At 31.8% G+C, this 26,585-nt stretch overlaps 1 protein-coding gene and 2 pseudogenes across 1 annotated transcript in view; all 3 read right to left on the reverse strand.

Annotated features, from left to right (window-relative positions):
• Window positions 1-8,256: 8,256 nt before the first annotated feature.
• LOC131177657 (flavonoid 3'-monooxygenase-like) lies at window positions 8,257-10,079 on the reverse strand (annotated as a pseudogene).
• A 1,083-nt stretch (window positions 10,080-11,162) lies between these two features.
• The window catches only part of LOC110631721 (sugar transporter ERD6-like 5), a 29,191-nt gene continuing 13,768 nt past the window's right edge, over window positions 11,163-26,585 (reverse strand). Inside the window, exons 16-19 of the mRNA XM_058142807.1 lie at window positions 18,923-18,933; window positions 11,623-11,671; window positions 11,413-11,527; window positions 11,163-11,313 (exon numbers count right to left, since the gene is read on the reverse strand). Of these exons, the coding sequence (XP_057998790.1) occupies window positions 11,195-11,313; window positions 11,413-11,527; window positions 11,623-11,671; window positions 18,923-18,933 (294 nt within the window). The 3' untranslated portion in view covers window positions 11,163-11,194. The remainder of the gene's footprint in view (window positions 11,314-11,412; window positions 11,528-11,622; window positions 11,672-18,922; window positions 18,934-26,585) is intronic.
• On the reverse strand, window positions 22,633-24,551 carry LOC131177675 (flavonoid 3'-monooxygenase-like; annotated as a pseudogene).

The following is a 26,585-nucleotide window of genomic DNA, read 5'->3' on the forward strand; positions in this document are numbered from 1 at the left end:
CCAGAAGAGAATACCCTTTTTTAAGGGTAGCTTGCCCCAATAGTAATTGCAATTACTAACAAATAAGTAATTCTAAATTCCTAGAATAACCATTGGCATGAAATTGTAGTAATAATAAGATTTTTATTTGGTAAATTGAAATTAACTTTGTTTTTAATTTAACTGACTTTTGTATGTAATTAATTTAAATAAATACTTTATAAATACAAATTAATCTTGTTTGTAAATTAAACTAACATTGGCATGTAAAATAAATTTAATTTAATACTTTGTAATTGTAAAATAAATTTGCATGTTAGAAATCTTTATTAGGTTGTTATTGTTTGGGCCTTATGTGATATTAGAATAAATTACACATGTACATAATTAACTTAGTTCAATTATCCTTAGGGTAACTTGGTGAAAATTAATTAATTAGGTTAAATAAAAACATAGGGTTATTTGAAATTGAATTTGTTTGTAAATTAAATTCTCAATAATAAAATAATTTTAGTTATTTGGTAAATATCATTTAAATAATTAGCAACCCCATAGATAGGAATTACTTATACATGAAAATTATTTGTAAACAATAACCCTTTTGTGAATTACTTGCCTGTGTAGGATTAGAATTGCATTTTTTAGGATGAAGTTTAATAAATGAATAATAAACAAGACTTTTAGAAACATTAATAGAGGGCTGGCACTCGAATTAACGAGGTTGGACCAGGCATAAGGGGTGCTTAACACTTTCCCCTTACGTACCCACTATCTCGAACCTAGACATTGGGCTATGGTAATGACGATTGTGGAAACTCTGTAAGGAGTAAGTTGCCATCCATGACCCTCGGAAGAAACACTGAATATGTTCCGGTTATTACCTGGGTGGCGACTCCTGTCTATCTATGCCTTCGTGGCATAAATCCTTAGTACCGTGGTAGTGTTATGGGAAGACGGTACTTACCAGTGATTTGATTCTATTAGGATTGTATGAAGTGCATGTCTAGGAAATGCTGTCTAAGGAGGTGGTACTTAAGTGAGACCATTATGACTCCACCATCTTTCCTATGCATTACCTGGTGTATTTTTATATAATTCTAATAGATGATATTTTGACTCACGCCTACCGCCCTACAGTTAGTCACAACAAGTAATCCTCTTGTAGCTTGAGAAAATAAAATAAACTGGAGTGAGCGTTCGACTCAGAGAGTAAAATATAAATTTTAACTACAATTTCTATAACTACCTAGAGCTAATGCATCATAAGGAGTGGAATGCAATACCATCAAAATTTTCATACACATCACATCATAATAGCAAAAAGGCAATTTGGAGCACTCACACACCTAATAATGTTCAAACAGTACATATATGGAAGCTGATCCCCAATACAACTTTCTTAATCCAACCTCTGCCAGAGAGTGTCTCTCAAGTCGGACTTTTGCTTGATAAACCAAATGCGGGGGGCCAATGAAATTATCTCGAGCCGTGCCTATCCCGACCTATCCATAAAGGACTGGATCTCAACAAGTGTCTCTCAAACCGCATCTACCCGTCCTATCTATATCCAATACCACACACCACACGTACGCTAATGCATGCATATTGCTTCAAATTACCATAAACAATATCCATGGCACTTCATCAATTAAGAATGCAATATAAAAATGTACCTCGTATTTAACTACACAGATATATATTTATAAATGATGCATGGGCATGTCTGAATATATAATAATATTGAAATTATAATTAAAATCAATATTTTACTCACAGACTTGAACCGAGGTCAGTGCGGCGGCTGGGCGGAGGAGGAAGGCTGTCCCAGCTCACCTGACAATTTCATTGTAATTATTTAATATATTTGACTCAATACAAGTTTAGAAAGAACCAAAAACACCCTAAGTCATGCCGAAAATACGATAGAGTCTCCCCTATACCTAGGACCTACCCAACCCGCAAAAGGGCTCAAAATGCACGTCTATATCCATAAGTCACACATCCACAACTCAATCACATCACATGGCCTTCCTGGGCCTATCCAAATAATTAACAATCACAATTTGAAAAATTATAATTTAGTCCCTATAACTAACCCTTTTACAAAAACTGCCCAATTGAGCTCTTAAAATTTTAAAACTTTGTCATGCGGTCCTTAGCAATATTACTAAGCTAATACAAAAGGAATTATAATTTTTTAACTACCCATGAATATTTTATGAATTTTTAATCTAAACTCAAAACTAAATAATTAAAGAAACTTAGGCGAAGGCTTACCTACACTAATTTGGATATTGGAAACGTATCAGAGACATCTGAAAATGGTGGGGTAGCCTATAATCTTGACTTAATTCTGAAGTAATTTCAATAGCTTATCTGCTTGATTCAAAATTATAGATTCAGACTACGATCAAATTGCCATAAAATAAAAATACCTACGTAAAGTCAACAACACCAAAGATTAGGCTAAAATATTTATATTTATATATAAAATAATTATTTAATAATTAAGAGTATTACACTAATTATTAAAAATATTAACATGAATATTAATCACATAAAGAATAAATTGTATTAATATATATATATATTTTTTATTTATTACAATAAATTAGTATTATCATGTGCAAAAGGAAGGGGACACGCGAGAATCATGGCCCTAACACTTCTAAATTTTGTTCTTATAGGCTATAAAATACTTTATTAAAAAAAAAAAGTGCAGTACATAGCTCAAACTATGCCCAAAAATGGGTCAATAAAAAATGGACCAATAAAAAATATGGTTATATAATATTTAGAGACAAAAAAATAATTCCATGGATTCCAAGACAAATATGGAGCCTGTTTGCATTGAATTTTAGCATCAAATTAAAAAAAAAATTATCTACGGCTAATAAATAAAAATATTTTATACAAGTTTATAAATATTATCCAGTTATTAAAGGCACTTTTATGAGGGATGGAAAGGACTTTCTACTTGGGGAAAAGAGGGAGTGTAGAAGGTGACAAGAAATGAGTGACGTTGCTCTCTGTTATTTTTTATTGTTTTTGAATGGTGAGAAAATTTGTGGGGTGGGGATGTTGAATTTGTTACTTTAAAGTGGAGGATAAAATAATTAAATATATTAAAATTTAATTTAATATATTAATTATTTAAAATACCATGAAAGTTTGTGCTTCACACGTCAATAAGATGTGCGAAATTACACGCATTATTGATTGAAAAATTTATGTTTAATAATAGCAAAATTTAAAATTTAGAAATATGATAAGATGGAACAAAAAAGTGATGAATTTTTTTATTAAAGATTAACTGTGAAAAAATGCGAAGATTAAGTGAATGTTTAGTTTGATTATTTATTTTTAATTTTCAATTAAAATATATATTTTCACTTATGAATTAAATTAAAAATAATAATTAATTATTTAATAAAATTATTTTAAAATATTTTTTAAATAATTTAAATATTTAATTAAAAATTTTTTAAAAATAATTTAACTTATTAAAATCATCAAAAAAAAATATATAATTAAGTATTATAATTATTAAAATAAAATAATATTAATATTTTTAAAAATTACTATGATAATTTATTACTTGATAAAAAGTAATTTCAAAATAAATAAATAAGTTGTATGATATATTTACTTAGAATTTTTAATTTATTTTAAAGAATAAATTATATTAATATATATATATATTTATTTTTTATTTATTATAATAAATTAGTATTATTTGGTGCAGGGAGGGGACAATCATGGCCCTAACACTTCCAAAACTTGTTCTTTTTTGCTATAAAATACTTTATTAAAAAAAAAAAAAAGTGTGCGGTAGATAGCTCAGCCTATGCCCAGAAGCCAACCCCAAGAAACCAACACGTGGGATGCCGCTAAGCTCACACTTAAAAAAAAAATCAAAATATTATTAAGTAATATGAAATATTATTAATATTAATTTATATATAATTTTTTTTAATATATAAAAATAAAATATTTTTAATTTATAAAAATTGAATACCCTATTTTATTTAAGAAATATAAAATCTTTTATTAATAGCACTAACTTATAAATTAATTTATATATAATATTAATCATTCAAGAAAAATTTTAGTTACACACCTGACCGTTGTGGCCAACTTTGGCACTCAATGTCTCCGTCGTTTAAAAGCAAACTATCAAAGCGAAAAGTAAGAGATTTATAAAGGAGATCCTTATTTAATTATTGATAATAATTTAAATTATCAATTTTCTTTAATTTTTTTTTATTTTCTTTCCAAATTAGGTAAGCATTAAACATCTTAATGACTGTGTACCAATAAAAGGAGACTTGAAATGGCAAAAGAATATTTTCTAAATCTCTAATTAAGTCCTACCTTTTGATTAATATTTTTCTAAATCTCTAATTAAGTCCTACCTTTTGATTTTTCTGTGTTGCTTGAGAATCACTCCATCGATCTTCTCTAGTTGCTTCCAAGGAAACATCCCCATTCACCTTATGACTACCATCTTTGAATTTTCATTTTCTCTTTTTGATGGGATGGATATGAAAAGTTTGTTTTGGTTTTATGCATACATGAGACTTCAATGATTTTTTTTTTTTAACAAAAAAAAAAGAGAGAAATGATTGGACTTGTGCAATCAAAATTGATCAAATTTAAATTGAATAAGAATCATTTTATTTTGAATTTAATTGTGTCATTTTGATCAATTCAGTCTGATTTTGATAAAAATAAATTTTTATCTTTTAAAAAATGTTAATCATTTATTAGATTTATGGCCTAAAATTCTAATTGATTTAGAGAGACTTTTCTTATATAGAATTTCTAAAACTCTTATTTTAGTATTATTTTTAAATTGAGTGTAACTTCTAATCAAATAATGATTGAAGAAATTAACACTATAAATAGGATAATGGTGAAAATGTTATTTGACTTTACCCATAAAGAGAGGCTTTACCCATAGAAAGTGGCTTTGCCTACAAGTGTGGCTTTACTCATGAAGAGTGACTTTTAATCTATAAAGTAAAACTATCACCAATCGTGTAAAGGGGTTTTGCTAATTGTTTCTAATGGAAGGAAAAAAAGCTTCGGTTAAGGTAGAGAAAATACATAATATTGAGAAGTTTATAGGAAATTAAGAAAACTAATTATTATATTTACTATAAGAGTTCTCTTAGGTGTAATTGAACTAATAGGTAGTATAGTTTTAAAATGATTTATTATTTGATTATAGTGGAAAATGGCATACCCATTGATGTAATTTTTATGCGAAAAATATGAACTACGTAAATATAGATACTTTGTGTGTTTGTTTTATTTCTTTATAATTTACACGTTTCCCCGATATATAATGTCATCATTAAATTTTATCAAATTGAATCAAACTGAATTAATGTAAGTTATAATCAAATTGAAAACAAAATCGAAATCGAGAGAAACCTCTTAATTATCAAATCAAAATTTACCCATATCTAAATTGAACTAAATATTTATGAAATAATTCTCCATATTCTCACTTCTCATCATTATCAACTTTTTTTTGTTTACATTTGAAATTTACAATTTTCAAGTTTCAATATAGAATTAAATAGCTTATATTGGCTATGCAATATTCAACATAATTTAAATATAAAATTTCTAATATATATTTCATCATTCTCATTGAAATTCTATTTTAAAAATTTATATTTTTAATATCATTAAATTAAAATTAATTTATTTAAAAATTATAATATATATGTAAATATTTATATATATATATATGATTTTTCTTACGTATATCGAGTCTACTAAAATCTCAAGATATAGGATATATAGTGAGACCTACCTATTAAATACATGAATCTAAATATTTATATTTTAAATCCATTAAAAACTCAATTTAAATAAAAATTTTCTCATATATATATATATATATAATATGGATTTTTCCAATTATAGAAATCCTAAATTCATGTCTCTTTTTCCTATCTTCTCTTTATCCTCCGCAATAGATAAGTGGTTGGAAAGAAATAACTTTTTAAAAGTTGCATCATTTGATTTTTTTTTATTTGATTTCATTTAATTCATCATAAAATTAACAAAGTTAAAATAATTGAAATTGTTAATTAATTACTCCATTAATTATCACTTGTCAAGTTGTTTAGTCATGCTTAATTTAGTGATTAAAGACATATTACTCACTTAACGGAGTCAAATTCGAGTCTTCATTCTCTTAATTTTCTTACAGAAAAATATATCAATTAACATTTTCACATGCTATATATAAATTGAAAATTTTCTAATGAAATTAATAATATCATCCTTTGGGGATCTTGATGACTGCATATTATTTGAAATTGAAAGGTAAAGCAAGATATATGTACTTGAGCAGAAATGTAACAGAAAAGTAATGACAATAATGCATGGCTGGTCATTTTGCGCAATTGAAAGTTTACTAATCAATACGTATTCAACAAAATTAGTATCTTGAAAGTGAGCGAGAGAATCCCATTTAAATTTTAACCATTACATTTATATATTTCCAAACACAACTTTAAAGCTCTATAATTTTTTTTTTATCATTATTTTATGCTAACAAAGCTGGGTGGATTCATTATATTTAATATTTTAAATTTTTTTGAGAAATTTAAATCATTTTTAACTAGTATAGGTAAATGTAATGTGATAATAAATATGTAAAGTTACTTTTAATTTTTTTTTTTATACAAATAAACTCTACTTAGTTTAGAGTTATAAATTAAATAAACAAATTTATTATAGTTTTCATATATAAATATATTAATACTTAGGACGTCAAAAAATTATTGATTATAGGTATTTTTCTTCTACATATTATACTTAAAGTTATTTTTCTCTCGCTTTCCTTCTTCGAGTGGGGCTGTAAATAATCTTTTGTTACTTTTCTTTTACATGCATATTGGTATTGACTTGGTGGGGGAAGAAGACGAATCTGCTTAAGTCGCATGGGTTGTTGCCTCTTTGCGCAGGTTGGTTGAGAGAGGAACTTGGTGACCCATGATATGTTGTGTCGTTGGCTTGTATCCGGTTGTTCTTCACCAAGAGGGGAATGAGCTTCTTTGGTTTCTATCCTTTTTTTTTTTTTTTTCTTCCTGTAGTTTAATTTGAGTTGGTCTGAGCTCTTCTAGTCTTGCAGGGCAAGGGATCAGTCCTAATCTAGTGGTGGATGCCATAAAGAAGGTTGGCCAGGAAAGTTCAGTAAGATGTCGAAGAGCTCTACTATCACTGTCCTCTGCCTTTTTTTGTTGTCGGTGTCTTGCTTCCATGGCTCTTTCAAAATGTCCAATAGCTTCCCTTGTGGTTTTGAGTGATTAGGATGGGATCTTCTTCTACAACAAATTAGTTTTCTTATATGCAAATCTGGTGTCTTCTTTCTATCTGATGCCTTTTTCCTTGAGGAGCAAAGGCATGTGGTGGCATTAAGCGCAGGGAACGGTGCTAGTTTCTTCCTTTGATCTACCTAGGATTTTTTGTGGGCATGGGCCCTATTTGATTGGCTAGATTAAATTCCTGGTTGAACTGAGTTGTTAAGCCTTCTTACTTAAAATTTTTGGGTTGGCCTATGAGCCAATCCTTTGTATCGTAATATGTTAGACGAGATCCTTTAGTGAAATAGCTATATCCTTAAGAAAAAAAAAAAAGTGTTATAATATTTATTACTTTCCTAAATTCTCCGCGTATGGATGAAATTAATCACGCTTAATTCAGGATTTCATTTCTCGTTCTAAATTGAATGCTTTATTTTTATTTTTCTCTACTCTCTTAATTCAATTAATTTTGTTAAAAAAATTTCTTTTAAATTTTCTTTTTAAATTTAAAAAAATTTCTTTTAAATTTTCTTTTTAAATTTTCTTTGTAAATTTAAACTTAATACCTTTCCATTAAACATTCTGATTTAGCGAATTGAAATTCTAAAAATTGAGAGCTTTTTCCTAATCACTTAACAAAACGGTAAAAACTGAGAGTTTTTTTCTAATTTAATGAATAAATATATGGTAAGAATTTTTCTAGGTAAGAATTTTTTTTATTTAAATTTGATTTAATTGTAATTCAAAATATAAAATATATAATGAGATCAACTTATTAAGTATATGAATTTTATATATTTGTGTTTTAAATTATGTTGAATCACATATATTATATGTAAGAGGACAAGAAACAATTAATTAATTTTCTTGTCCAGGGAACCCTTACCACTGAGTTTCAAACTGACGAGATCCAACTATTCATCACGATGGAAACTAAACTAACTAATAATTAGGTACTGTGAGCATCTGAGGACAACCTTGGTTTTGGGTGCACCAACAAGGGCTGAGAACGTTGCAAGGTTAGTCCATAAGCTTCTTCCATGTCCAAATTCTCTGCAGGCTTCAACCCGTCTGCCAAATCCCATTCAAATGCATGCACTAGAGTTTCTACCAGCAGATGAACCATGCGCAAAGCCATGCTCACACCGGCATATATTCTACGTCCTGCACCAAACGGCATAAGCTCAAAATCATTTCCCTTTACATCAACACTTGCATTTTCACTTCCACCCAGAAACCTTTCAGGCTTAAACTTTAGTGTATCAGCCCATATATTTGGATCTCGGGCTATGGCCCAGATGTTCGCCAAAAGAGTTGAGTTCTGGGAATGTGGCGGCCATTTATTTCACAAGCAGTGGCTGCAATCCGTGGAAGAGATAATGGCGTTGCCGGGTGGAGCCGGAAGGTTTCTTTGACCACCGGTTGGAGGTAGGTGAGTTGCGCTAGGTCCGATTCGGTAACCAGAAGGTCTCGGCCGACAACGCGCTCTTGTTGGACTTGGGCTAGGATATGTGGGTGCCGAATGAGTTCAGCAATAGCCCATTATTCTACTGTGCTGGCAGACGCATCAGTGCCTGCTGTGAACATGTTCTGCAACCACAAACACAATGCAAATATACTTGTAACATGCATCTGTTGTAGGATGAAACCCATGTAGATTATAGAAAATAAAACTCATATTAACAATGTTATATGTTGAAACCTAAGCTTTAATGGTGCCTTGTAAGATAGAGAAATACCAAAAGCAATGCTTTGATTTCAGTGTCGGTAAGTTTCAGTCCATCACCATCACCATCACCGTCTTCTTTCAAAGAAATCAACGTATTCAACATGTTACTGTACTCTTCGGCGCCATTAAAACCATTAATCTTGTGCTCCTCCACAATCTCAGTCAAGAAACCATCAAATCTGCTATGGAGTTTCTTCATTTTGGCTACCACCCCTTGTAAGTCCGGCCACTCCAATGCTGGAACAGTCACCGATATTGAAAACTCCCGAAAACACCATCAACTCCGTAACCATCGATTTTAAATCGACTGCCTTTTGTTCACCACCACCGGTACCGTCACCGACCACTCATCTGCCTAGCATCATTCGTCCAAGGGTATTGGTGGTGCCCACGTTGAGCAATTGTCCCAAGTTTACTGCTTCAGTTGGGCTCGCTCTCGCCAGTGCTTTTGTGAGCACTGCCACTTCTTCCTGCATTTATAGTCACCTAGAAACGTCAAACTTACAAAAAGTATGGTTTAAGGAGATTCCTATCGTCGTCTTAGTTCCATTATTAATGTCGTAAGAATGTAGCTAGGACTAGGAGGCAATAATAGTAATAATAATTAACCTGTCTAAGATGTCTACGATCATCCAAGGCCTTGCCGGGGAAGAGATGGACAGAGCTGATCTTCCTAAGCATGCGCCACCGAGGACCATAGGGTGCAAACACAAGGTCTTGGTAATTATAAGCAACATATTTTGCACCGGAATTAGGTGGCCGGCTGGAGAAATTAGCACCATGAGCCTTCAAGAATTGGGCAGCGACGGAAGCTGAAGCAGCCACAGCAACATCGACGAGTCCCATCCGAAGGTGCATGAGAGGTCCATATTTCGGAACCAAGGCAGCCATGGAATGGTGGGGCTTGGAGCCCAAGTGTGGTGAGTTTCCATCAAGAAGCCTTGGCTTGGGGGTGGCCGTAGACGGTGGGAGGTGCAGAGGTTGAGGAAGCAGAGATACAAGAAGATGGCCACAGCTATGGAGTACAAGACTAGAGGAGACATTTTTCACTTTCTTGAAGGCTTGTTTCGTAGGGTTACACGTTAAGTTATAGAAAATTATAGATTATTATTATTTAATCTTTATTTTAAAAAAACAAAATATATTAAAAATTTTTAAAATTTAATTTCATCAAATATTTTCTTTTTTTTTTATTTATTGTAAATATATTCTAAAATATTTTATTATGTAAATAAATCAAATGAGATATAAAATTTTTAAAAATCATTATTTCATCTACTAAATTTTACTATTATTAATACTTTTATCTTTTTATTTTGAAAGATAGATGAAAACATTCTTAAAATTGTTGATTTAAATGAAGATATTTTAATATTTTTTTTCTTGAAATATTAATGATTTAATCAAACTAAAGTATTTGATAAAATTAAATTTTACAAATTTTTGAATTTATTTTTTAAATAGAGACACTACCATAACTATTAAAATTAATAATAAAAATTTTTAAAGCAATATTAATTTTTTTCGCTGCTATAAAATTAACATATAACAGCACATAAACAATTACAATTAATGATACATAAAAATTTAATAAAAAAATTTAAGCTATTTTCTTTTTAAAATTTATTATATTATTTTTCTATATTTGTTTACATTAAAATTCAAGATTGTAACTTTAAACAATATATTATCTGAGAATCAAACATGAGTCGGTGACTTTCCTATTAAAAACGCAGTGGTCTTAACAGTATACCAACACTCGTGGTTTGAGCTTTTTCCTTTTAAAATCAATGTTAATGCAAATGACAAAACAAAGGACATTAATAGATGGCACGTCCTTTGTCTTCAGCCATTCAAAGTGGAAATTGAAATATCACAAGCCAAGTTTTTCAAATTGCCTTATTATAGAATCGATTAAGATAGAAAAATTCAAATATTTAATTAACAAATTATTAAATAAATATTATATAAATGTATATTGTGAAATTACTAATTTTTAAAATCTTAATTATAATAAAATTTCTAAATAATAAAATCTTAATTATACTTTCTAATATTAAGTCTCCACCATCATTGCATTACAATGTACGTACGATAAGAGGCAAACTAATTGTATTTCAGCCTATCTAAAAATGAAATAATTAGCATGATATGGTAATTACTGGGTAAAAATTGAGGCTTGAATCTCTTCAAGCGTTCGCCCCTTCGTCTCAGGTACCAACTTGGCAATAAATACAACCCCCAAGCCGGCAATGATTGCATATATGAAAAATACTCCTGAAATTATATATTACAGGAAATTAATGCTCTTAGCGTATATAAAAAGCTTAAAATGGAGCCATGTCTAGGAAGAGAGAAGTGGAAGAAGGCGTTTACCGGCTGAGCTCCACTCAAACAAAAAGTTAAATGTGTATGCAACAATCCAGGACCCAACGGAACTGACCAAGTTTACTAAGCTTCCAGCTCTACCCTTTATGTTTACAGGAAATATCTGACATAGAAAGCCAGCATGTGATTTGCTGAGCTGCTTATTTAGCAACTTATGATCAAGCTATGGACAAATCAAGTAGAAATATATTGTCATACCTCTGCCACTATAATCCATGGTATCCCTCCCACGCCTACTGCCAAAATGCTATGAATACCAAATGGCAGAATCAAGAATTTTAAATCTATGCTTCAAGTAATATTATAATTTATTAACTGATATAATTTATTAACTGATACAATTAATTAAATCATATTTAATTAGGTGATAACTTGTGTATGTGTGTGACTTACTAGGCTCATCGCTACTTGGCAATGAGATATGATATCAACTCTTAACATCATCAGAACTCTTTCTTACCATAAATGATTTCTCTAAATAATTTTATGCACCTCATAGACCATGGTTAACACCTAGCATAGCATACTATGGCTACCCAATTAGTAATAAGGTTTACCTTAAATGAACCTATAATCATATGTTACCATGCACTAGAATCTCTCTGTTATAAAATTCCAACTCAAGCTGGAGTCATGGTTTATGTTAAACTCCATTTGCTATGAATATGATGTTCTCTTTTAATTCCAGTTTTTGATTAAAAAGATTTTTCTCATCAGAAACTCTTTTCTGAATAAATCTATCTGTCCTGATCAGGAACTTGAAACATCAAGAACAATTAAATGAACATAGGATTTTATCTCTATTTACTTAGAAGAATAGATTCCATATTGATTAACACCTACCTCCATATATAACTAGTAGGAGCCAACACATGCCCATATACCCATACACAGTACAAGTATGAAAGTAGAATCAAACTCAAACTACCTATATATAAGATAACTGTGCTATCTCAGGTCTAAAGATTATATGCACTAATATGATTTATGACAATGCATTGACAAGAGTAAACTCCATGTGCTTGTCATAAGTGTCACTGGTTCGGCCTACTTATAATGTATAAGTGTCTATCATGTTTGTTATATGGCATGAAACTCACCATTCCATTTTATTTATATCTCATATAAATAACTTAGGAACAAACATGAATACAATCTTTCTGGATAAATCATGTCCTTATTATGAAGTATCCTCGATTGTGAACCTATTTATGATACTTTATACTATAAATAATGTCACTCATATTCTTAACAACTTAAGAATAGAATTTCTAACAAAATATCAATGGACCTTTTCTATTACACATAAATATCTTATGCAAACGGAAAAGTGGAAATACCTTTTATTAATAAAAACATGTACAAGATACATACTAGATGATATGCTCAAGGGCATACTACTAACAATCTCCCACTAACACTAGAGCCATTCATTACAATATCTTAGACCCAACTTCTCAAGATGTCGGTCTAGCTGAGTCTGTGACATAGGCTTAGTGAATGGATCAGCTGGATTTTCAGCTGATGCTATTTTCTGCATCGTTATATTGCCTTGCCCAACTATTTTTCTGATAATGTGGTAGCGCCTTTCTATGTGTTTGGATTTTTGGTGAGACCTTGGTTCCTTAGCCTATATGACAGCTCAATTGTTGTCACAGTATAGTGGAACTGCTGACTCAATGGAAGGAACTACTATAAGTTCTGTCATGAACTTCTTTATCCAAAAAACTTCCTTTGCAGCATCTGATGCAGCAATATACTCAGCCTCTGTAGTAGAATCTGCAGTCGTGCTCTGTTTGAAACTCTTCCAACTGACTGCACCTCCATTACAAATGAACACATATCCAGAGGTAGACTTTCTATCATCAATATCTGATTGGAAATCAGAATCAGTATAACCATCCAATTGCAAGTCTCCACCTCCATAGATCAAGAATAAATCCTTAGTTCTTCTCAAGTACTTAAGGATATTTTTGTGACTATCGATGTTCCAAACCTGGATTGGATTGATACCTGCTAGTCAAACTAACAGCATATGCGATATCCGGCCTAGTACACAACATTGCATACATTAAACTTCCAATAGCCGAAGCATATGGAATCCTGGCCATTTTATCTCTTTTTTCAGGTGTCTTTGGAGACATCTCTTTAGAAAGATGGATACCATGTCTCACCGGTAACAATCCTCTCTTGGAATCAAGCATGTTAAACCTCTTTAACACCTTTTCCAAGTATAGACTTTGGGATAAACCAATTATTCTTTTCGCTCTATCTCTATAGATGCGAATCTCAAGAATATAGGTTGCCTCCCCTAAGTCTTTCATGGAGAATGTATTTGATAACCATACCTTTACAGTTGTCAATATACCTGTGTCATTACCCATCAACAGTATGTCATCCACATATAAGACAAGGAAAGTGATAGCACTGTCACTAACCTTCTTATATAAACATGGCTCGTCCTCATTTTTGATAAAACCAAAGGATTTAATGGCTTCATCAAAATGGATGTTCCAACTCCTCGAAGCTTGTTTCAACCCATAAATGGATCGCTTTAGCTTGCATACCTTGGAACTATCTTGGGATGCAAAACCCCTAGGTTGTTCCATGAAAATGTTTTCTTCAATGTATCCATTGAGAAAAGCTGTTTTGACATCTATTTGCCAAATCTCATAATCATAGTATGCAGCTATTGCTAATAGAATCCTAATTGATTTAAGCATGGCAACAGGTGAGAAAGTCTCCTCATAGTCGATTCCTTGCCTTTGGCAAAACCCTTTCGCTACTAGCCTTGCCTTATAGGTCTTTACCTTTCCATTAGAACCAATTTTCTTCTTGAAAATCCATTTGTTCCCTATAGGTACAATACCTTCAGGTGGGTCAATAAGATCCCAAACTTGATTCTTATACATGGAATCAATCTCGGATTTCATAGCATCAATCCATTTTGAAGAGTCTATATCTGATATAGCTTCTTCATAGGTAAGTGGATCATCTCCATGATCTAATTCTTCATGAGTAGACAACTCTTGTTCTTCTTCATGAAGGAAACCATATCTTACTGGTGGGTGAGATACCCTGGTTGTTCTACGAGGAACAGCTGTAGATGTTTCATCAACGGATGTAGGTTGACTAGATGGATCTATATCCATCTGATCTGTTGGTTGATTAGAATTCTCCAATTCCAACTCTATTTGCCTTCCTTTGCCTCCCTCTTGGACAAACTTTTGTTCAAGAAATGTGGCATCTCTACTTATCACAACCTTTTGTGAAGTAGGCAAATAAAAATAATATCCAAAACTATCTTTTGGATATCTAACAAATCGACCCTTTTCTGATCTGGTCTCCAATTTATCAGTGTTCAGCTTTTTGATATAAGCTGGATAACCCCAAATCTTAACATGCTTAAGACTTGGTTTTCTTCCATGCCATATCTCATAAGGTGTGGAAGAAACTGATTTTGATGGAATCCTATTCAGAATATACAAATCTGATTCTAATGTAAATCCCCAAAAGGAGATTGGCATATCAGTATAGCTCATCATACCACGTACCATATCCAATAAGGTACGATTTCTCCTTTCAGATACACCATTCAGCTGTGGCGTTCCTGGAGGAGTCAGCTGGGAAACAATGTCGTGCTCTCTCAAGTATTCATGAAATTCAGTACTCAAATATTCACCTCCACGATCTGATCGAAGAGCTTTAATACTCTTTCCTGTTTGATTTTTTACTTCAGACTTAAATTCTTTGAACTTTTCAAAGGATTCATGTTTGTATTTCATCAAATACAAATGCTCAAACCTTGATTTATCATCAGTAAAGGTAATGAAATAATGAAAACCGCCTCTAGCCATTTTCTTAAATAGACCACATATATCATTATGTATTAGCTCCAAAATATTTTCAGCTCTTAGCCCTTGTCCAACAAAGGGTGATCTATTCATTTTGCCCTGAAGGCAAGATTCACAAGTTGGAGCAGGCTCAGAGTCTAATGAGGATAGAATCCCCATTTTCTCCAATTTTGTAATCCTATCTTCTGCAACATGACATAACCTTAAGTGCCAAATATATTTTAAACTTGAGTTGATTTTCACTATGGCATTGCATTCATTTAGATCACTTGCATTCATTTTGTATTTGTCATTATTATCCAAATAATAAGGACCATCATTCATATAACCCGAACCAACATATTTATTTCTAAAATAAATATTGCAAACATTATCTGTGAACTGAAATTCATAGCCATTTCTAGTCAAATTAGATATAGAAATGATGTTCTTAAAAGCATCAGGTACATATAAAATATTATCCAAACACAAAATATGTCCAAACATGTAAAAAGATTTAGATCCTTTGGCTAAAGCTTCAACAGTTGAGCCATTGCCAATCCGGACTCTAACATCTTGAGAACGCAAGTTACTATTTGCTAGTTCCTGCATATCATTAGAAATGTGAGAATTGGCACCAGTATCTAAAACCCAAGCTGAAGATGAACTATGAGTATCATTAGAATCTAAATAACAAGATATGGACATACCTTCTAAAGGTGTATCCTTCTTGTCCTTCAGAGAAGCAAGATACTCTGGGCAGTTCCTTTTCCAGTGCCCATCCTTCTGACAGTGGAAACACTTTCCTTTGCCTCAATTAGCTTTAGTTTTCCCTTTCTATTTAGCTATTTTCTTGCAAGGACCAGGAATCTGAGGTTTCTTTTTCTTATTGCCCTTCTTCTTGTTGGACTTTCCAGTAGAAGAAGATGCAATCAAAGCTACCTCTTTTCTTTTATTGCCTGGCATATTCTTTTGGGCAATAACCAGCATGTTGAGTAAACCAGCTAAGGTGCATTCCTGTTTAGTCATATAGAAATTTGTCACAAAATTCCCAAAAGACTCAGAAAGGGATTGATGGATCAAATCCGTCTGAAGTTGGAAATCCATGTTGAAATCAAGATGTTCCAACTGCTTAATCAGCCAAATCATCTTATGGACATGATCTCTAACATTTTGTCCCTCAGACATCCTCATGTGGAACAGCTGCCTAGATATGTCATACCTAGCATTCCTGCTGTGCTCACCATACAACTCTTGTAGGTGAAGGAGGATCTCACTCGCACTCTGCATGTTCTCATGCTGCTTCTGTAACTCATTACTCATGGAAGCAAGCATGTAACACTTAGCTCTCATATCATGCTCCTTCCACTTGTCCAAAGTTTCATGTTCCTCTTGAGTGGCCTCTGGAGGTAAGGGACCAGGAACATTTGAATCTAGAACATATCCTATATGTTCAAGGTTCAGGACAAGTTTCAAATTTCTTAGCCAATCAAAGAGATTAGGTCCTGTCAACCTATTGCGATCAAGTATGCTTACAAGGATATTGGATGGTGGTGGTTGTTCTGTGCTCATTATTATCAGAAAATTAACTACATAAAATAATCAGATTAATTAGTAAATGTATCATGTAATTAACCAAAATGATTATGGTCTTTTAATCAAATTGGTCCTCCCACTAACTTAGCGAATCCTACACTTCTAAAGTAGAAAACGAAAATCCTAGTTGGATGGATTTCTAGTGGGTGATTGAATTCTTATAATTCTATTGATCATCCTCAGGTACATCCGTTATTGGAATTACAATAAACTATAAGTGAGTAACTCCTTGCCCCTCACATCTCATGTGAGTTCAATCCTTTACCTAGCCCCTAATGCTCAAAATTTCAGGTACATCTATTATTGACTTATCTTGCATTAGTTAAGTTGATCCCATTGAACCAGTAATTATGCAAATAATTTTAATGTCCTCAGGTACATCCAATATTAGGCACCAAACCATTTACATATTTACAACATCTCATGCTTAATAATTATTCTTAAGAAAATCTCTTAAATTAATTGCATCTTATGCAACTATTTAAAATTTCTTAAAATAATTGCCCCAATAGAGGGCCTATGTTATAATTACTTTAATTATAGCATTTCCAACTTAATCATTTGTTTGGAAGATTTTATGGTCATCCTAATTACTATTTAGGTCTCACTTTACACATTATCTATTTAGCATGCATATATCATATAATTGCATACATTCCCATACATCTCATGCAATCATGGATAAGCAGTAAATATGGTATGATCATGGACTTTCTAAGGGATTCAATTCTGAGCCACCAAGAATTGAATCAGGGCATTCCTAGGTGCATTTCATTCATTCATTTTACAAGAGTTGCTAAAGGAGTACATAATCAACACTTGATCTTGAATTTCTCTCACTGGTCCCACCAATGCTCTTGACCTCCTTGAACTTCTTGCAATCCAATTACATAGTAATCCTTGGCATACCAAGGCGAATTTACAAGAACTTAAATAAATGAAATTACAACCCAAAAATTATTACAAACTTAATAATACATGCCCAAAATAAATTAAAATAAATTAATTAATTTACAATCCCAAAGAAACATAAAAGAAATAAATCCAATCACATTGATCTTTAATAGTACATGATCATCCATCATGCATATCACTATTTAACAATTAAATAAAACATACATACTTAAATTAAATTGAATATCTCATATTCAACTTAAAAATCCAGATTTGAATATGATTCAAATAAATTTAAAAATTCAGATTTGAATCTCATTCAAACAAATTTAAAAATTCATATTTGAATCACATTTAAACAACCTTAAAAATTTAGATTTGAATCACATTCAAACATTGCTTAAAAAATCATATTTGAATCACATTCAAACATTTTTTAAAAAATCAGATCTGAATATTATTTAATCAACTTTAAAATTTCAGATTTGAATATGATTTAAACAACTTTAAAAATTCAGATTTGAATCACATTCAAACAACTTTTAAAATTCAGATTTGAATCACATTCAAATAATTTTTAAAATTCTGATTTGAATCATAATTTAATTGTGTGATTAAAACTACTAATTAAACACTTTAATTAGTCAAAGAATAGGCCTTAGATCATACAACAATTGCATAATTAAAAGCCAAACCTTGAACCACCCATGGAAGCCAAACCATGAGCACCATTGATGGTGTTTTTCGAGCATGCCGCCACACCTCCATTACAACCAGCAATGGATAAATCATCTCATGATCAAAACACACAATTAAATCATATAATCAACAATCTAAATAGCAAATATAGTGGCTCTGATACCAATTGAAGGAACGGAAGCGTGAAAAATAGAAGTTTATACCATTGAATTCAAAATTTTTCACTTAGGGTCACATGCATCATGCAAGATTTATTTTTATCTATTTGATTTCAATGATAAACAACATATTAAAACTCTTTTAATATGTTTTTGGATTTGAATTTGCCATTTAAGATTTTAAAATTAATCAGATTAATTTTAGAACCCTAGATTAAATCAAGAACAAACACACTAACCTCTTAATGCACTGCAGTGTATTTGCGCCTTTGAGATTCGTCTTCAGGACACCAAATGTTATCCCTCTAGCTTGTCCACATCAAGAACACCTATGGCAACCCTTGAATAGCTTCTAAAGCTTTCTATTAATTAGAAAATCAAGTTCTGCCTTTTAAAAGATTAAAGATGTAAACAGGACACTAGAAACTATTTCTAGTATTTTTAATTCAAGAGATTGATGGCTAATCTTTTTGAATTGATGAGAGATCAAGAAGAAGAGATGGAGAGCCTCAAAATGGCATGATAAAGGAGGAGTGGCTGCTGGTTGTCATATTTTTAATTCATAACAACACTTATATAGCTAGGTCAACACATTAAACCCTTGCCACATGTCACCCTTTGATTAGCTCTAGGTTTAAGTGACCTAATCACATTGTGCCAAGTGTCAAACCTATATTTAATCTTAATTTTAATCATCTTACATGATTAAAAAATATTTAGCAAGCTTATGTGTAATCTCATGTGTCACCATCTCATGGTGCCACGTGTCACCCTGTGAAATGACCAAAATGCCCCTGTGTCTTAATTTTGAGTTCTCAACCCAAAATAATTATTTCTCTTCTTCTAATTAATTTATATCAAATATAAATTAATTAATTAATCTCTATTAATTAATTTCTCATTAATTAAATTCATATTTAAATACTTTAAGTATAAATTTAACTTATACTATACATCCAATAATCTAGATTTGATTTCAAGTCATGCTAGGGACTTTGCAATCTAATTGCAAACCAAACCTATTTAATTAATCAATTAAACTTTTTAATTAATTAATTAAATCATATTTAATTAGGTGATAACTTGTGTATGTGTGTGACTTACTAGGCTCATCACTAATTGGCAATGAGATATGATATTAAATCTTAATATCATCAGAACTTTTTCTTACCATAAATGATTTCTCTAAATCATTTTATGCACCTCATAGACCATGGTTAACACCTAGCATAACATGCCATGGCTACCCAATTAATAATAAGGTTTACCTTAAATGAACCTATAATCATATGTTACTATACACTAGAATCTCTCTGTTACAAAATCCCAACTCAAGCTGGAGTCATGGTTTATGTCAAACTCCATTTGCTATGAATATTATGTTCTCTTTTAATTCCAGTTCTTGATTAAAAAGATTTTTATCATCAGAAACTCTTTTCTGAATAAATCTATCTATCCTGGCAAGGAACTTGAAACATCAAGAACAATTAAATGAACATAGGATTTTATCTCTATTTACTTAGAGGAACAGATTCCATCTTGATTAACACCTGCCTCCATATATAACTAGTAGGAGCCAACACATGCCCATATACCCATACACAGTACAAGTATGAAAGAAGTATCAAACTCAAACTACCTATATATAAGATAACTGTGATATCTCAGGTCTAAAGATTATATGCACTGATATGATTTATGACAATGCATTGACAAGAGTAAACTCCATGTGCTTGTCATAAGTGTCACTGGTTCGGCCTACTTATAATATATAAGTGCCTATCATGTTTGTTATATGGCATGAAACTCACCATTCCATTTTATTTATATCTCCTATAAATAACTTGGAAACAAACATGAATACAATCTTTCTGGATAAGTCATATCCTTATTATGAAGTATCCTCGATTGTGAACCTATTCATGATACTTTACACTATAAATATTGTCACTCATATTCTTAACAACTTAAGAATAGAATTTCTAACAAAATATCAATGGACCTTTTCTATTACACATAAATATCTTATGTAAACGGAAAAGTAGAAATGTTTTTTATTAATAAAAACATGTACATGATATGCTCTAAGGCATACTAAATGGGTCTTAGAGTTGGGTTGAGGAATTGTTAGACTTTCTATAGGCATCGGGGGTTTTAGGCTGGCTCAGGTCCTAGTACGAATTCAGTCCATAGGTTAAGTGGTGACAAAAAATTCTCACTTGTTTCCGCATTGCATTTATCAATCTCACAGAGCTTTTCTCACAAAAGTAATGATCTTGCTATTGCTTCTTCTTCTTCTCCTCCCATGCTTTGGTTCACACCCATCCATGCCTAGCGAGCACACAGATAATTATTTGGCCGAACATGGCACTCACTCGAGTGAACAACCGTCCGATGATGTGTATTTGTTAGATCGGATGGTTGTCAATCCTTGCGGTCAAGTTGGCCTGTACTTCTTGACGGAGAGCCTTCGGGTGGGTCCGCCGTTGATAATTGCGTACGTACCAGGACCACCATGCATGGAAGGGAAATAAATGTGGAAAATTATTGAATAGTTTCATTTTTAGAATTTATAAAAAAAATTATTTTTTTCTATAAATATAGAATATATTATTTTTTAAAATTACATAACTTATCAATAATTGTCTAATTATACCTATACAACAATAAAATATATAATTAATCTTTTTTATTTATAATTTCTTTAAATTATTTTTAAAATATATTTTCACATTGATATGGTGCATTTAAAATAAACAATTTTAAAATGCTTTTCAATAAAATTAAATCTTAATAAATAAAAATAAAGCCCTCATTTTTATTAATTAAATTAATTTTATTCATAATAGTATAACAGTCATTTAAAGTAGTAAGTGAAATAATCAAAATCTGTTTATTAATAATATTAATTATAATTCATTAATAATATGAATAATTTATAATATTTTTGTCGATCAATATTTTTAAATAAAAAAAATTATATTTAATTTAATTTGATTGGATAACCGTTGATTGAGATATGCGAAACTATATAATAAAATTCAATTGAATTCTCTCCCCATGTCCTCAAACTTTTCTTAGTAAGGGCAGCTTCATAAAAAAAACAAGAATTTTAAATGGTCAGTGGTAGTAATTATATTGATTTAATGAGGGCAATTGCACAAAAGGAAAATATTAAATAAAAATTTAATGAAGAGGTGCGTTGGTGGGTGCCCCATTTTAAATTCTCACAGAATATTTATTAAGAATATCTAATTTATAATAATTATTAATATATTAAAATTTAATAAAAATTAAAATTATAAAAATAAAAATAAAAATATTTATTTAATATAAAAAATAATTATTTTATTCCCATCCTATTTCATATAAACAAACGCAGTCCATATACTGTTTTATTATTGGTGCTGTGACTGCCATATATTCACATGCCAAAATATCAGACCCAATGCTAAAACTTGCGGTGGTGGGCTGCTGAAACAGTAAACACATGGACCAGTATATTTTTCAATAATTCATGCTGTGTATATTTATCATCAATAATAATAATAATAATAATAATTAAATATATTGATTGATATGAATATTGTGTTTTATCATTACGATAAATTTAAAAAATGTACTGTAATTAGCGTTTGAAAGCTCTAATGATTACATATTATTTTTGAAAGCTCTAATGATTGTAAATTATATTTTTTTTATTATAATAAAATTTTTTTTATTATTTTATATGTGATTGTAAGTTTTATAATCAAATTATATAGATTTTGTGTTCATAATTTTTTTTATATTACACAATTATTTGATAGTATGTGACTTAAATTTAAGTGTCTATTTTAATAATTATCTTAATTTAATAAAGTTCTTTTTTTATTTGTTAAATCTCTTTTAAATTTAAGCTTAATACTTTAATATAATATTCCATCATGATAGTATATATTAAATTGAATTTATTAAACACCTCAATTTATTAAATTGAGCTTTCAATCCATCTATCATGGATCCAAGATGCATCATATGAGATCTATTGATCTCATCCTATATTTTATATTTTAAATTGACAACAAATGAAAAATAATTAGAAACTAAGCACCGTAAGCATCCGAGGACAACCTAGGATTTGGGTGCACCGTCAAGGGCTGAGAACGTTGTAAGGTTAGTCCATAAGCTTCTTCCATGTTCAAATCTGCAGGCTTCAACCCATCTGCCAAATCCCATTCAAATGCATGCACTAGAGTTCCCACCAACAGATGAACCATGCGCAAAGCCATGCTTATTCCTGCACATATTCTACGTCCTGCACCAAACGTTATAAGCTCAAAATCATTTCCCTTCACGTCAACACCTGCATTTTCTCCTCCGGCCAGAAATCTTTCGGGCTTAAACTCTAGTGGGTCGGCCCATATAGTTGGATCTCGGGCTATCGCCCAGATGTTCACCAAAAGAGTTGAGTTCTTGGGAATGTGGTAGCCGTTTATTTCACAACTATTGGCTGCAATCCGTGGAAGAGATAATGGCGTTGCTGGGTGAAGCCGGAAAGTTTCTTTGACCAATGCTTGGAGATAGGTGAGTTGGGTTAGGTCAGATTCGGTAACGAGACGTTCTCGGCCGATAACAGAGTCGAGCTCTTGTTGGACTTTGGCCAGGATACGTGGGTGCCGAATGAGTTCAGCAATAGCCCATTCCACTGTGCTGGCGGACGTATCGGTGCCTGCTGTAAACATGTTCTGCAACCACAAACACAATGCAAATCCATATATGGATTATAGAAAATAAAACTCATATTAATAATTTTCTATATTTGAATCAAAGCTTATAACGCTGCCTTGTAAGATAGAGAAAGTATACCAAAAGTAACGCTTTGATTTCAGTATCAGTAGGTTTCAGACCATCACTATCACCTTCTTCTTTCAACGAAATTAACGTGCTCAACATGTTGTTCATTTCAGCACCATTAAAACCATTAATCTTGTGGTCCTCCACAATCTCTGTCAAGAAAGCATCAAATCTGCGATGGAGCTTCTTCATTTTGGCTGCCACCCTTGTAAGTCCAGCCACTCCAATGCTGGAACAAAGTCACCGATATTGAAAACTCCCGACAAAACCATCAACTCCCTAACCATCGATTGGAAGTCGACTGCCTTTTGATCACGACCACCGCTACCGTCACCGACCACTCTTCTGCCTAGCATCACTCGTCCAATGGTATTGGTGGTGCATACGTTAAGCAGTTGTCCCAAGTTAACTGCTTCTGTTGGGCTCGCTCTCGCCAGTGCTCTAGTGAGCGCTGCCACTTCTTCCTGCATTATAGTCACCTAGAAATGTCAAACTTACTAAAAGCGAGGAATTACCGTGTGCTTCTGAGCACATACTCTTCCTATGTATAAAATTATGGATCGCACATTAGTGTTCCCAGGTGTATTGGGGATTCCGTAATTAATGTAGTAAGCATGCAGCTAGGACTGGGATGTAATAATAGTAATAATAATTAACCTGTCTAACATGTCTAAAATCATCCAAGGCCTTGCCGGAGAAGAGATGGACAGAGCTGATCTTCCTAAGCATGCGCCACCGAGGACCATAGGGTGCAAACACAAGGTCTTGGTAATTATAAGCAACATATTTCGCACCGGAATTAGGTGGCCGGCTGGAGAAATTAGCATCATGAGCCTTCAAGAACTGGGCAGCGACGGAGGCTGAAGCAGCCACAACAACATCGACAAGTCCCATCCGAAGGTGCATGAGAGGTCCATATTTCTGAGCCAAGGCTGCCATGGAGTGGTGAGGCTTGGGGCCCAAGTGTGGTAAGTTTCCAACAAGAGGCCATGGCTTGGGGCCTGGCGGTAGACGGTGGGAGGTGCGGAGGTTGAGGAAGCAGAGATACAAGAAGATGGCCAAGGCTATGAAGTACAAGACTAGAGGAGACATTTTACTTTCTTGGAGGCGTGTTTCGTAGAGTTGCACATAAAGCCGGGAAGGGAAGTAGGTAGCGTTAGAAGAGGGAAGAGAGCAAAGGTGGAGAGAGAAATTCATTATAAAATTTTATTTTAATTAATTAAAATTTTTAAGTGTTAAACTAAAATTTTAATCGAACAGGTAGATAAAAACAATTTAAAATTTAACTATTTTCACATTATTTAAATTAAAAATTTATAAATTAAAATTAAAATATTTTATTATTGTGCATATAATTTTTCTCACTAATATCAAGAATTTTTTTTTTAATAAAAATCATCTAATAAGCTCATCGATTTGACTAATCTTAATTCACGTAAGACAGTCCCATAAAAAGAGATAAAGCATTTTCTTTTAAATTTATAAAGACGTTCCACACCCAAAGTAAAATCTGATACCTCTAATTAAGAAAAAAGAAACTTTTATCATCTCATTTCATCCATTATAATAATATTAAAAAATATTTTATTTATATAAAAATTATAAATATTCAATCAATAAAAATTATATATTATTTATATTTATATAAGATGTATTATTATTTTAATTAAAATATTAATTAATAATCGATTAAACGGAGGTGTAACAACCTAAAACAAAAAAGAAAAAAGAAAAAAGAAAAAAGAAAAAAGGGAAAAGGGGATGGGACTTGGTGTATGACAATGGATTTTACTGTCACTGTCAGTCACCTTATTAAAAAAAAAAAATTCAAAACAAAAATCGGGAGGACTCTCCCAAAAAAAAAAAAATTCTCTCCTCTCCTCCCCTCTCTTCTTCTTTTTTCTCTCTCCGGTGACCTGCCGGCTACCTCCCAAGCGACTCTCCACTCACCAGCAACGTCACCAATGGCGGCAGCAGCCCGAAATCCGGCCAACAGTGGAGAGAGAGAAGAAAAAAAATGGTCCCAAACTTTGAATGCTCGTATCTGGCGATCCAGACATCTGATTGGAGTGATTCCAGCGACTATGGACTTCTAAGAGCGAGCCCTTTCAGATGAGACCAGCCTCGCCGGATTTGGTGGCCGTTTCCGGTGTCGGCGATGAGAGAGAAAATCGATTTTTTTTTTTACTTTTTGACGAGATTTCCGACAATCCGACCGATCGATCGACGATCCAATACCACCTATGGACTCAGGAGGAGGAGAGGAATATTTTGGTGTAACCAGTTTCGGCAGATGTCGCCAGCGACTGATGGCCGGTTACCGTACGCGGTGGTTCCGACGATGGCTCCTGTGAGCTTTGGGGATGATTCAACTTCCAAATACTTTCTCATAAATTTTTGAAAATTTTGAGACACAAATAAGCTTCGAGTAAGATTATTTTCATTATTTCTCTGTCTGTGGAGCATAAATGCAATGTTCCTTAAACAGAAAAAATTTGAAAAAAATTCTAAGAAAAATATATGATGAAAGTAAAATTATTTGGAGATATTCTATGGTATTTGTTGAATTTTTGAGTGATTGTATAATATTTTTGAAAAATGTAGATGGATTTTAGTTAGATTTTTAGCATATGGGCATATAAGATTATTTGAAATTAAGATATTTAAATTTTATATGATTGATTGAAGCTTGAGGATGGAGGTTTCAATATATAAATATTGAATTGGATTGAATTAAGAATTTGTTAGCTGTTGGAAACTTATGAAATTGAGTAATATTTTTGAATAAAATATTCATGGGTGATTAGAAAATTACAATTCATTTTGCAATAGCCTTATAAAATTATTAAGGACCGCGGGGTAAAATTTTAGAATTTTTAAAACTTATTTAAGTGGATTTTTACAAAATGTTAATTATAGAGACTAAAACGTAATTTTTAAAGTTTTAAGTATTGCTTGGTTTGGAGGGCACATGAAGGACCATATAATAATGATAAGATATGAGTTAAATTTAGAAGTGTTATTTGAGTCTTTTTACAGGTTGAGTATGTCCTAGATATAGAGAAAACTCTATCCGATTTTCGATATGAATTAAATTATCTGTTGCGTCTTTAAAATTTTATTTTGATTTAATATTAATAAATTA

The sequence above is a fragment of the Hevea brasiliensis genome, unplaced genomic scaffold (genome assembly GCF_030052815.1).
Source record: "Hevea brasiliensis isolate MT/VB/25A 57/8 unplaced genomic scaffold, ASM3005281v1 Scaf7, whole genome shotgun sequence".
Classification (NCBI taxonomy): domain Eukaryota; kingdom Viridiplantae; phylum Streptophyta; class Magnoliopsida; order Malpighiales; family Euphorbiaceae; genus Hevea; species Hevea brasiliensis.